General features: G+C 47.3%; 1 protein-coding gene across 1 annotated transcript in view; it reads left to right on the top strand.

Moving 5' to 3' along the window:
• Positions 1 to 13,602, top strand: part of MATR3 (matrin 3) — a 368,635-nt gene that overhangs the window by 182,152 nt on the left and 172,881 nt on the right. Inside the window, exon 8 of the mRNA XM_029583949.1 lies at positions 8,978 to 9,104. Within this exon, the coding sequence (XP_029439809.1) occupies positions 8,978 to 9,104 (127 nt within the window). The remainder of the gene's footprint in view (positions 1 to 8,977; positions 9,105 to 13,602) is intronic.

Genomic DNA, 13,602 nt, shown 5'->3' with positions numbered 1-13,602 from the left:
AACAACCTGTCAGCGTATCTGGATTTGGAATGTTTCCTAAAAGGGGTTAAACTCCTCCAACCACCCTTAAAGTGGCTGGGCCCCCCTATGGAACCTCAATCTAGTTTTGGACTTCCTAGCAAGGCCTTCCTTCAGACCACTGCACTGTCTGTCACTATGCCTATTAATACTAAAGACTGTATTCTTGGTAGTGATGCTGGGCTCGTTGCATCTCTGAACTGCAGGTGCTGTCTTGTCGGGAACTGGTTCTTCAATTTACTCCAGGTACAGTACAGCTTTGCACAGTCGTCGTCCCCCGCCCCCCCCCTCCTTATCAAAGGTAGTTTAGGAGTTTCACCTGAACCAATCCATCTCCTTACTGTCCCCGGAGAGTCGCAAGGACACTCAAGACTACCGCCTTCTTCACCATCTAAACGTCTGTAGACTTTTAGTGCGGTATCTAGAATGTTCAGAACAAGACAGATTGCTTGTTTGTTCTTCATGGGGGAAAGAAACAGGGCGAAGCAGCTTCACGAGCTACCATAGCTCGCTGGATCAAGGAAGTAATCAGAACTTACGTAGAGGCAGGGAAGCCTTGACCCCTTCAGGTCAAAGCTCATTCTACCAGGGCCCAGGCAGTATCCTGGACGGAAGCTAAACTGTCTCCCGCCAAGATCTATCGAGCAGCAACATGGTCCTCCTTGCCCACCTTCTCCAAGTTCTACCACCTGGACGTACAGGCCCGAGAGGATGCAGCCTTTGTGAGGGCGGTGCTAATCGGACTGCTGGCAGCCCTCTGCTCCTTTTGGGAGAAGCTTTATGTATCCCACTGGTCCTGAGTCCATCTGGCTACACACTAGGAAGTGGAGAAATTACTTACCTGATAATTTCGTTTTCCTTAGTGTAGACAGATGGACTCAGCATCCCACCCACGGCTACCCATGAACGGTATCAAGAAATCGCTCATGAGTCAAATCTCGATCCCCTGAGAGTGCAGGTAATCCGGCGCTCTATCCCCAGATTCACAGCGTCTATATAGTATGGCTGGGATCCAGCACTTTTGTGGTTGAGTACAGTTATGGTCTCCAGTTTTTAATCAAGTTTTAATCAAGTATTAAGTTGTATCCAAGTTCAAATTAAACTTTTCAATAGTATGTCCACAATGGCTTTGCAAGAGAATACTGAATGGCTGAGGTCACTGCAGGAGTATATCTAGGGTGATGTCTGCTTTCAATCCTGACTTCGCCTCCATCTGCTAGCAGGGGAGCGCAGAACCCATTGGTCCTGAATCCATCTGTCTACACTAAGGAAAACAATTATCAGGTAAGTAATATCTCCAGTTTTTTGAAAATAAACTACTAATGATCAGTAGCTTAACACCTTTAATAAATACTGTAATTAAATTTCAGATTTAAAAATTAGACTATATACGAATGTATTTACATTCAAGTCTGGATGGTGATGCATATGAATGTATTTTAGGTCTTAACCACTGACTGCCAGGTGATATTAGTACAGCAGGTGAATAACACTGGAATTGATAGAGTAGATCATGAGACTCCTAAGAAACAAATCTTATTTTTACAAAGCAGACTCAATGATTGCTTCCCCTTCTTTATAGATAGAGCCCCTGGTTTGCTACAGCAGAATGTTCAAGATTATATGGCGAGAGTTGGCAAATTCTGTGGCAATTAAGTGTGGCAGATTTGCAATTTAATATGTGAACTTCATGAACCAAATCAACTGGACACTCCTCAATTCTCTATAGAGGAAAACAGATTTTAGTGATTAGGGTTGGGGAGGAAGGCAGAAAGGGATCTGCAAACGAAGAGATTGTAGCGGAGGAATATGAAGAAGGAATCTTAAACAGGAAAGGTAGAGATATAAGGGATGGGAGGAGGACAGAGGATTCAGGGATATTAAGGAAAGGGAAAGAGTAATGAGGGAGGAAGGATCGAGATGGGAGGAAAGGGAATATTGGGGGTGGGGTGGAAGAAGAGGGAAGATTGGGTGAATATGTGGAGGAAAGAGGGAGGAGTGTGGATGAGGTAGAGGGGCAGGAAGTCACACCCTGTCTCCTCTTTTCCTTATTCCCCCTTCAAAAGCCTCTGAGCCCCTCATGTTGCTTCACTCTCTCAAATCCTTTTCAAAGCCTGGTTCCCTCCCTGGGCCTTCTCTCCCCCCACAAACTCCTCATTCACACTGGTTCACTCCCTCCCATGAACCCCTCACTGCTTCACTCACCTTGGTTCCCCCATCAGTGCTCAGTTCTCTCCCTTCAGCCGTCCCCCTCTCCCCTGCACTTCTTTCACTAACTGCTCCTACAGTGAAATGGCAAGAGAACGGCAGCCTTACAATTTCAGGGTACGTTCTTCCCTCCCCTGCAGGGCCTGAGTGTCGTGCTTTGAATCATGTGGTTCAAAAGTGACGCTGTTTTATTGCAGGAGTGGTTGGTGAAAGGATCATGGTGGGGAGGTGGATGACGCCATCCCACTGCCGCCAGTGTTTCTTCCAGGCGGGTATGTACAGGGATGAGGGAGAAGAAATGTCTGCTGCCTCCAATGTTTGTTTTGAGAGGATCCCTAGTCTTCGGCAATTTGGCCAGGACTGGCCTATTCCACTGGTTGAATTTTGCAGCCCTTACCGTGGCCACAATTGTGGGAGACCAGAGACCCTTTTTTATAGATTGTGTAAAAGCAGTTTGCCTGAATTCTTATGGCAGTGCCCCAAGAAATGCACGTTTCTTGTATGTTCCCAGATCAGTTCAGACTCCTGGATTTTGCCTCCCTTCCAGCAGATGGAGACAAACTTTCAGGTCTATCCTGTAAAGTGCGTCCGCGGTTTCCCGTCCCTAACCGGCTCTCTACTCACTTTCCGGCCGCGTTAGCCCTTCCTGCGATCCCGAATCCCCTTTAAACCTATTCCTACCCTACCGCGTCCTAAATTCCCCGGGCAACACCTTCCGCACGCGGCATGTATATTGCATGCAAACGAGCGAATTAGCTATTCCCTAGCATCCCGTAACCCGCGCCCCGACTATCGCTAGTTTTCCCTGCCATTTGTCGCGCGTTTAACCTGCTAACTTACTGCCTACCCTGACCCCTGCGGTAGAGGCAGGGGTAAGGGGTAGGTGGCAAGCTTTCCCCCAGCCCCCGCTCACCTGCCCCGGCCGCAATCATGGGTGCCGGTCTCCGGGGCAGCCCCAGTCCTCTCCACTCCCGAAGCGAAAAAACCAAAAGCAAAAAGTAAGTCGCTTCACTGTCAGTGTCTCTTCTTCCCTCCTCCCGGAGCAAGGCTGCTTTTCGCGCCCTGCTCCGGGAGGAGGGGAGAAGAGACACATTGACAGCGGCGAAGCAACTTACTTTTGCATCCCCAACCGATGTGTTCTCAAGGCGGGGAGCGGGGGCCTGGCCTGCACGAGGGATCGTGCGTGCGGTGGGGAGAATTTATAAATGCTGATTGCAGTCTTTCCCTCCCTCCCTCTTTCGGCACTTCCAGGATATGCTTTTGGGGTAGCCATGCTGCATGTGAGTCGCTTCTCTTTGCGGCCTGCGACTCCCGAGCTGCACATCTTCCGGCCCCTGTTCTCATTGCCTCCCCGGAGGGGAGGGTGCCTCTGTGAGTGCAGCAGCGGCGGCCTCAGACTTACTATGGTCAGCCGCTCAGGCACAGTGTGGCTCAGGAGCCTCTGGCCGATTTGTCCCCCCTCAGCGCGGGAACAGCAGCCATTTTGGATGCCTTCTGCAGGGAGGGGATCTCCCTCTGCAGTTTCCTGCAAATATGAGGCATGGGGGCCTCGGGACACTGGATGAGGAGAATTAGTGTGTAGAAGGGTTAGGAGGGGGGGTCCCTCTGGGTTTTCACCAGAACTTGTCCTCATGCACACCAAGCTTTTCTAGCCAGCAGTGCTCGCAAGCAGAAAGGAGCCCCCAGGAGCAAGGGGAGTCGTGATCCCCCCCCCCCCCCCCCCCCCCCCGGTGCAAAGTGTCCAGGTCAGGGGACATGCCGGCCGCTTTCAGGATCCAATCAGTCCAGATCCCTGTGGGGGGAGGGGCTCAGGAGGGCTCTGATCGGGATGCAAACTTGGTTGAGGGCTCTTCTTCCCCCGTTGATCTGGATTTTGGAGATGACCAGGTACAGTCCCCTACTGTTGAGGGGGATGACCCTAGGGTGGTGCGCATATTCCAGCGAGATGAGTTGACCCCCCCTTATTCTGCATGTCCTGATGGAGTTTGGCATCGCGGAGCCAAGCACAGATACTGTGGGACCCCGGTCATGGCAGGCTTGTGGGGTGTGGCAAAAACCTTCCCTTTCACAAGATGAGGCAGGTGATGGTCTGGGAATGGGATACTCCTGAGAAGGGGCTCAGTCAGCAAAGTCCTGGATAAACTGTACCCGCTGCCAAAGAACATTCTAGAGTTGCTGAAGGTCCCGAAGGTGGATGCGTCCGTTTCAGTGGTCACCAAGCGGACTACCATTCCAGTCGCTGGAGCAGCAGCTTTGAAGGATCTGCAGGATGCAAACTGGAGGTCCATCTTAAACGGATTTTTGAAGTTTCTGTTCTGGGCATTAGAGCGGCAGTCTGCAGCAGCTATATGTTGCAGGCCAGTTTGCGATGGGTTCAACAGTTGGAGAGCACCAGAGATCTGCTGCCTCAGGAAGCAAAGCAGGCAGAGCGGTTGGAGACCTCAGTGGCTTATGGAGCAGATGCCATGGTATTAGCCATCTCTGTGAGGAGGCTTTTGTGGCTGTGTAACTGGGCGGCGAACGTCTCCTCCAAGGCACAGCTCGGGGCGTTACCCTTCAAGGGTAAGTTCCTTTTTGATGAGGACCTTGAGCAGTTGATCAAACAGCTGGGAGGGAATAGGTACATAAGCTCGTAGAGGATAGAAGGGCTTCCTGCTTCGCTCCTGTTTTTGGGGCCAGCAGCATTTCCGTCAGAGCAGAGCTTGGGACAGACCAGAGGCAGACCTCGGGGAGGTCTCGTGCTTGGTCCCAATCCTTTCATGGCCGCAGAGCTAACCGAGACATACCCACCCTGGGGGCAAGTGGTGCCAAGGCACACAATGAGACGCAGCCAGCCCACTTCTTGGTTCCACTCATTGGGGGTCGGCTGACTCTTACCAGGAATGGGTCAAAATCACATAGAAAACCTGATAGAACATGGTTACGTGTGTTTGCTCGACTGCTCCACAGCCTGTTCTGTGTCTCCCTGCGGCTCCCCAGCAAAGAAGCAGGTTGTCGCAACAGACCCTCCTCAGACTATGTGAGCTAGGGGCCATTGTTCCAGTGCCCCGTGAAGAACAAGGCCAGGGGAGATATTCTATCTACTTCGTAGTTCCAAAAAAAGAGGGAACCTTCTGTCCAATCTTGGATCTGAAGAAGGTCAATGTGAACCTAAGGTGCCCCGCTTTTGGATGGAAAGTCTTCATTCAGTGATAGCAGTGCGCAAGGGAGAGTTCTTGGCCTCCCTGGATCTGACGGAAGCCTACTAGCACATTGGGATCTGCAGGGATCATCAGATACCTCAGATTTATGATTCTGTCAACATTTCCAGTTTTGCACCATGCCGTTTGGGGAGCCGTGGCATCTAAGTGAAGTATCTAGCTAATTGGTTTGGGGTAGTAACTGCCGTAATAAGCAAGCTACTCCCGTTTGTTTACCCTGCCTGTGCAATTCAGTCCTTGTTGGTTGTCTGAATATAAATCCTCTTTACTTCATTCCCCCCTGTTGAAGCAGTGAGCTGCGCTGGATATGTATTCCAAGTGAAGTATCATGCTTAATTGATTTGGGGTAGTAGTGCCGTAACAAGCAAGCTACACCCATGCTTATTTGTTTACTCAGACAATGTAATTCATTGTTTGTTGATGCTGAATATAAATCATCTTTTCTTCATTCTCTCTGCCGTTGAAGCAGAGAGCTATGCTGTGGGGTTAGCTGCATGTCGACCTAATTGCAACCTGGGGCAATGCCAAGGGGGAGCGATTCTTCAGCCGCAGAACAGCATGGAGCAGAAGCAGTCGATGTGCTCTTAGTCCCTTGGCATCAGGATGTTCTCCTTTGTGTTTCCTTGTTGATCAGTAAGGTCCTCAGGAGAACAAAATTTCACCCGGGCTGGGTGATCCTGGTGGCTCCAGAGTGGCCGCGTCCATGGTTTGCAGATCTGATCAATGTAGCACTGAACGCACCCCTGCGGCTCAGTCATCTCCCATATCTCTTGCATCAAGCCCTATATTTTTGGATCAAGCGGATTGCTTTTGTTTTGCGGCCTGGCTTTTGAGGAGGCAGTTGAAGGGTTATCCAGAGGATGTCATTTCTACTCTGTTATGAGTTTGGAAGCCCTCCAATTCCATGGCCTGTATTTGAATTTGGAGGGTCTTTGAGTCTTGGTGCAAGACAGAGTGCTGACCCTCGCCGAGCCTTGGTGACCACGATCCTCTTTCTTACAGAATGGTTGTACGAAGGCCTTATCGCTCAACTCTGAGGGTCCAAGTTGTGGCCCTAGGATGCCTGAGGTGCAAAATCCATGGCTCTTCCCTTGTGGCTCACCCAGATGTGATACGTTTTCTTCGAGGGGTGAACCATTTGTCATCCTGTCCAGGCGTGTCCTTCATGGAGTTTGAATCTGGTCCTTAGAGGCTTGTGTGAAGCACCCTTCGAGCTGCTTATGAAAGCCACCTTGAAAGATTTGATGCTGAATGTGGCATTCTTGGTGGCAATCTGTAATGCCAGATGAGTCTGAGCTGCAGGCTTTGTCCTGTAGAGAACAGTTTTTTTTGAGAATCTCGAACTCTAATCTCCTTGTGAACAGTCAGTCTTTTCTTCCGAAAGTGTCTTTTCATATTAGTCAGTCTGTGGAACACCCAGCCTTTTCAGACTTGGAGTTAACTCTGCCATGAGGAGAAATGACGCCTGGATGTGGGAAGAGATCTATTACGCCATTTAGAGGTTACGAACAGTTTCTGATTGTCGGATCATCTTTGTATTGTGGCATGGCGCTAACAAAGGTCAGGCTTCAAAAGCTACGATAACACGTTGGTTGAAGGAAGCTATTGGCTCTATCTGTATATCTTGAGGTCGCCCTGTCCCAGTGGGATTAAAGGCTCATTCTACTCGTTTGCAGGCAACTTCTTGGGTGGAATGTCTTTCTCCTCAGATTTGCAGAGCGGCCACCTGGAAGTCTTTACACCCAGGAGCCTGCAATTTTGGTGAACGGGTTCTTTGAGCAGGACTCTCGCAGTCCCACCCTGTCTAGGGAAGCTTTGGTACATCCCAGGAGTCTGGACTGATCTGGGTACATACAGGGAAAGGAAAACTTGTTCTTACCTGCTAATTTTCGTTCCTGTAGTACCACAGATCCATCCAGACACCCACCCACTGCAGAGGTCACACTTATTAGGTACGGGTGCAGCAAGAGTCCACTCGTCTGGTTTTTTCTTCTTACTTCTCTGATCTATGGCATGCAGTCTTCAGCTGAAAAATTCAGTTGGCTTTTTATTTATTTATTTATTTATTTGAAGTCTCTTATATACCGATAGCCATTCGCACATCGCATCGGTTCACAATGACCAAAAAACCTTTGGGCGGCGCCCTTACATATAACCGATAACAATACAAAATAACTGGGGGAGTAGGCAATGCAAATTAATAGATCAATAAATAGTGAAGACTATAAATATAACATACATAACAACTATATACAAAGCATTAGTAGTCATAAAAGCAAAAAGTCATAAATCGTTGGTCATAAGGCATTCTTAGTCGTAGAGCATACTTAATCATAGGTCGCTGAATGATTTAGGGGGTGATTTTATGAATTGGTGTCAAGGGGTAGGCTTGCTGAAAAAGCCAGGTTTTCAATTTTTTTTTGAATTTGGGAGTGTAGGACTCCATGCGTATGTCATGGGGCAAGGAGTTCCATACAGTGGGGCCGGCGAGAGAGAAGGCTCTGCTTATGGTGGAGGATAGTTTGAAAGATTTGATGGGTTGGGTGCGTAGGGTTCCTTGCAGGGCAGGGCGGGTGGGTCTGTTGGAGGTGCGTGGGAGGAGGGGGGGGGGGTTGATCCAATTGAGGTTGGAGTTTAACAGACTTTTGTGGATGAGGGAGAGTACTTTATAAAGTATTCTTGATCGTATTGGGAGCCAGTGTAATTCGATAAGGGTGGGGGTGATATGGTCTCTTTTTTTTAGAATTTGACAGTATCCGAGCGGCGGCGTTTTGTAATAGCTGTAATGGCTTGATGTGTGTTGTGGGGATGCCAAGGAGTGCATTACAGTAGTCTATTTTAGACAATATAATAGACTGTAGCACTGTACGGAAATCTGAAAAATGTAGCAGGGGTCTGAGTTTTTTTTATCGTTTGCAGTTTAAAATAGCATTCCTTTATGATAGATTTGATGAATGGTTTAAAAGTAAGATGATTATCAATAAGGACACCTAAATTGCGAATGTGCGTGGGGAAAATAGTGGATGAGTATGTAGGGGGGATGGCTGGGAGCGGTTGCTTATTGGAGATGATTACTAGTTCGGTTTTGTTGGGATTTAGTGCAAGGTGCATATCAGTGAGAAGTTGGTTGATGGAGGAGAGACAGGATTCCCAGTTTCGTAGAGCAGTCTGGAGGGAGTCAGAGAAGGGGAAAATGATTTGCACATTTTTGTTCATCCTCTGCTTGTTGTGGGGTTGGGGGATAACGTTCATATGTTCTAGATTGTTCAGTTATTTTTTTTTCTGCTTGGGTACTGATCAATACTGAAGAGAAGCAGGTGGCACACCAGATTAAGAGGGGGTATTCTCAGTGTTTTTCTCTGTCTCCATCTGCTGGAAGGTAGGCAAAACCTAGGAGGCTGGACTGATCCGTGGTACCACAGGAACGAAAATTAGCAGGTAAGAACCAATTTTCCTTTAGATGTTGCGTAGCTGAAATATGCAGTTAGTGCTTGCTTATCTGCTGCTCATGTATTGTATAATTTATATGCAATTTTTTGTGCTATATATAGGATACCAGCAGAGTGGTACATATTATGGATTTTCAACGGGGCAAAAACCTGAGATATCAATTGCTGCAACTCTGTGAGCCATTCGGGGTAATCGTCAATCATCTGATCCTCAACAAGATGAATGAGGTAGCTTAATTTTATCTTATTTTTATTTATTTAAGAGCTTTTATATACCGATAACAGTTTGCACATCGCATCTGTTTACAAGGAACAGGTTAAATATCGTTGCATAAACGTTTACATAGAACAGTCAGTATCATATTTGATTAACAGAATAATAATTAAATAGTAATACATAACTTAAGTAATTAAAAATAAAATGTTGAGAGGCATTAACATGTGAGTTGAACTAATTACAGTGGTAGCATGGGTAGCTAACAGTAAAATTAGGTAAATCTTAGTGAAGATTAAGTGAAGATCTGTTTATTGTAGTTAGTATATACTACTTAATGCCTGGGCAGAGATCTGCAGCCTTTCAAAGAGCCTTTATTTAACCTACTTTCTAAAAGGAGGGTGACTTATGGGATCAGTTTTTCCCTTCCCCATCCTTGCACCAGTAGCTTTCCTATTCGGTATCATAGCCAGTTCACCTTTTATGGCCTTTTGTGGGGCGAGTACTACAGCAATTTAGAATCTGGTGATTTTGAAGACACCAGATTTGCTCTTGGTTTGAGGGCTTCCTTGAGAATCAAGTAATAGCCCCTCAAGATTTCCACAGAATAAAGGTCTATCAAGCCCTGTACCAAGGTGTGGAGAATGAATCCTTGGTGTGCAGATAGGGCTGTTATGTTGTGGAAGGCATTAGTGGCTATGGTTTTATCCCTTTTGCATTAATATCTGGAAGAGGCTGGCACTTTTCAAAGTACAGGTGGTGGCTATTACCTGCAGTTATTCCCTTGAATTCGACACTCCCATTTCCAATGCTTTTATGGTGTCCATTTGCAGGTGAGATGCCAAAAGGTGGTGCTAAAGGCTATTTTGAAGCCAATATCTTGCATATCTAGTACACTGACAAAGCTTTAATAGTACTACATTACTATGCTTCTCACAATGCCAGTGTAGCCTAGCTGATGTGGGTTCTGCTACTCATGGTGCTGTCCCAGAAGAGCTAAATCAGGAGCACGCTCCCCCCCCCCCCCCTCCATGCTTAGACTAGCATCAGCTTGAGTTAAGTCTCATTACAACACTAGCTTAACCTGAATGTTGAGAGCATTATAGTAGGTACATACAGTATGGATGCTCTTGCTTATTTTCCAGAGTCTTCATAGTGAGAACAAACCACTAGGAGTTCATATGCCTCAAAGTAGTCACAATTTGATATACAGAAAAGGGGTTACCTGCTTTCTCTTGTACAGTCTAGTGTTTATTTTATTTATATATCTCTTCACTGACTAAAAATATCTCTGTGATGTGCAGCAAGGTATTATATAACAATGCAATTAACATAAAATGAATACAAATTATTTTAAAATAACTTGGCATTCCATGACCAATACCTTCTTTTCTTAACAAACCCAACCTATCCTTCACAGTTCTGGTCTTCACCACTTCCTCCGGAAGGATGCCTGGAATGCCCTTCCGGAGGAAGTGGTGAAGACCAGAACTGTGAAGGACTTCAAAGGGGCGTGGGATAAACACTGTGGATCCATAAAGTCAAGAGGCCGCCAATGAAGAGTGGGTGACTCGCCAGAATGATGGCTACTGCCTGGACACAATACCCTTATTCAATAAACATACACATGGTTACTGTGACTCCAACATCACTCTAAGCTTCAACAGCAAGAGGAAATGTGGAAAAAAAGGATTTGCACTCACAAAGCCGGGAGTAGCTGGCTTGTTACGGCGGTTACTACCCCAAACCAAATGTGCCTGATACTTCACTTTCGATGCACATCCAGCATAGCTCTCTGCTTCAACGGCAGGGGAGAAGAAAAACTGATACTTCACGCATACCCAGCATAGCTTCAACGGCAGGGGAGAAGAAAAAAGGATTCACACTCACAAAGTGGGGAGTAGCTGGCTTGTTACGGCGGTTACTACCCCAAACCAAATGTGCCTGATACTTCACTTTAGATGCATATCCAGCATAGCTCTCTGTCTTCAACGCAGGGGAGAAGAAAAACAAACCAATAAGGGCTGTATAACATAGTCTGGGTTAAAACAAATAAGCATGGGTGTAGCTTGCTTATTGCGGCGGTTACTACCCCTACTACCCCCTAACTAATCAAGCTAGATATTTCACTTGGATGCAGCTCCATCACTGCTCTCTACATTAATGGTGGGGGAGGAAGGGAAATAGAACCAAGAGCTAAAAGAAACAGATAAGTATGAGAGAAAAAATGTGTGAAGCTTGCTGGGCAGACTGGATGGGCCGTTTGGTCTTCTTCTGCCGTCATTTCTATGTTTCTATGTTTCTATCCCAGTACAATGTCGATAAAGGAACAAGACAAGCCCCTTACCTACAAATATCAATATACCATTCTGCTCAATAACTATCAGGTCTATCCTGTAAATTGCGGCCGCGTTTACCCTGCTCCTAAGCCGCGTTTTACTCACTTTCCGGCCGCGTTATCCCTTCCTGCGATCCCGAATCCACTTTAACCTACTCCTACCGTGTCCTAAAATCCCCGGCCAACCCCTTCCGCACGCGGCATGGATATTGCATGCAAACGAGCGAATTAGCTATTCCCTAGTATCCCGTAACCCGCGCCCCGACTATCGCTATCTTTCCCTGCCGTTTTGTCGCGCGTTTAACCTGCTAACTTACCGCCTACCCCGACCCCCTGCGGTAGAGGCAGGGGTAAGGGTAGGTGGCAAGCTTTCCCCCAGCCCCCGCTCACCTGCCCTGGCCGCGATCATGGGTGCCGGTCTCCGGGGCAGCCCCAGTCCCCTCCCTCCTCCCGAAGCAAAAAAAAAAGCGAAAAAACCAAAAGCAAAAACAAAAAGTCGCTTCGCCGCTGTCACTTCTCCCCTCCTCCCGGAGCATTCGCGCCCTGCTCCGGGAGGAGGGGAGAAGCGGCGAAGCAACTTACTTTTGCATCCCCGATCGGACTTACTTTTTTTGCAGCCGTCCGGTCCATCTGAAGAAGGTATCTTCCCCTCCCGGGGAAGATGGATGCCAGCACGGGGGAAAGCGGCCCCTGTGCATTCAATTGGCTGCTGAAGACGTGACGTCACGACGTTTGGCGTCACGGCATGTGACGTCACGTCTTCAGCAGCCAATTGAATGCACAGGGGCCGCTTTCCCCCGTGCTGGCATCCATCTTCCCCCGGGAGGCAGGGGAGCCACGATACCTTCTTCAGATGGTCGGACGGCTGCAAAAAAAGTAAGTCCGATCTGGGATGCAAAAGTAAGTTGCTTCGCCGCTTCTCCCCTCCTCCCGGAGCAGGGCGCGAAAAGCAGCCTTGCTCCGGGAGGAGGGAAGAAGCGAAGCGACTTACTTTTTGCTTTTGGTTTTGGGTTTTTCGCTTTTTTTTTTTTTTGCTTCGCTTCTTCCCTCCTCCCGGAGCAAGGCTGCTTTTCGCGCCCTGCTTCAGGAGGAGGGAAGGGGGGATTGGCAGTCCCGACTTCCTGGTATCTGTCATTTCAAATGACATTTGAAATGAGATACCAGCGTGGCGTGAAGCGTTAGGCCCGCGCACCCAGGATACTGTATAGGCGCTCTATCCAGTAAAATGGGTTGCGCGGGCCTAAGGCTTCACGGGCCCTTCTTAGACGCGGTTTACATTTACATAAAATTAGTGTTCAGGATCGAGCGGTAGGTGTGCTGCACTGTGCGTGTGGCAACCGCGGGTGCCGCAGGCACTAACGCAGCTCTTCCTACCGCTCGGTACTGGATAGACCTGTATATCAGATGTTAAAAAGATTGAGGCATGAACCTAATTTTCAACTTTATTCTAAGCCTTTTAAAATCAGTTTCCTCCCTTAATTCAAGGGGGAAGACCATTCCGAAGTGCCAGAGGCCTTTGATCTTTTCAACAGTCTTGATAGCCGAAAGCATTTTACTGGAGGAATTTGTAACAAGATTTCCTTTTTGATTGTAGACACTTGCTTGTTTTATGCTATTTCAATCGTTTCTTCAGGTTTATAGAACAGATTCCACACACAGCCTTTAATGCTAAAATCAAACATTAAAATTTGCAACGAAAGGATACTGGTAACCAATGAAGTTGTAGCAAGAGGACCAGCCAAGGTTTTCTGAAACACCCTGTAATAATGTGTGCAGCAGTGTTTTGGATTATTTGAAATTTATGTATTAACTTTCATGATAAGCCCAAATACAAAATATTGCAGTAATCTATGCATGATAAAATGCATGTCAATGCTTTCAAAGCCTGAAGATCTAAATATGGCCATAGCTGTCCTGTGTTCAATTTCCCATGTCTGGCTTAACACACTAGCTACCTGTTTCCATTGACAGATTCTTGTTAATCACCCCTAATGATCTTGCCTCTTTTTAGGATGCAGTTCTGATAAGCACTGGATTTTTCAATATATGCGAAGCAAAAAGCCTGTGAGGAATCAGTTGGACTGTTAGATGATCAAGGGGTTAAAGGGGCACTTAGATAAGAAAAGGGCCATCGCGGAAAGATTAAATGATTTCTTTGCTTCGGTGTTTATGGAA

This window comes from Rhinatrema bivittatum, chromosome 18 (assembly GCF_901001135.1).
Source record: "Rhinatrema bivittatum chromosome 18, aRhiBiv1.1, whole genome shotgun sequence".
Classification (NCBI taxonomy): Eukaryota; Metazoa; Chordata; class Amphibia; order Gymnophiona; family Rhinatrematidae; genus Rhinatrema; species Rhinatrema bivittatum.
Note: the sequence above shows the minus strand (reverse complement) of the source record. Positions and strands in the feature narration are given on the sequence as shown.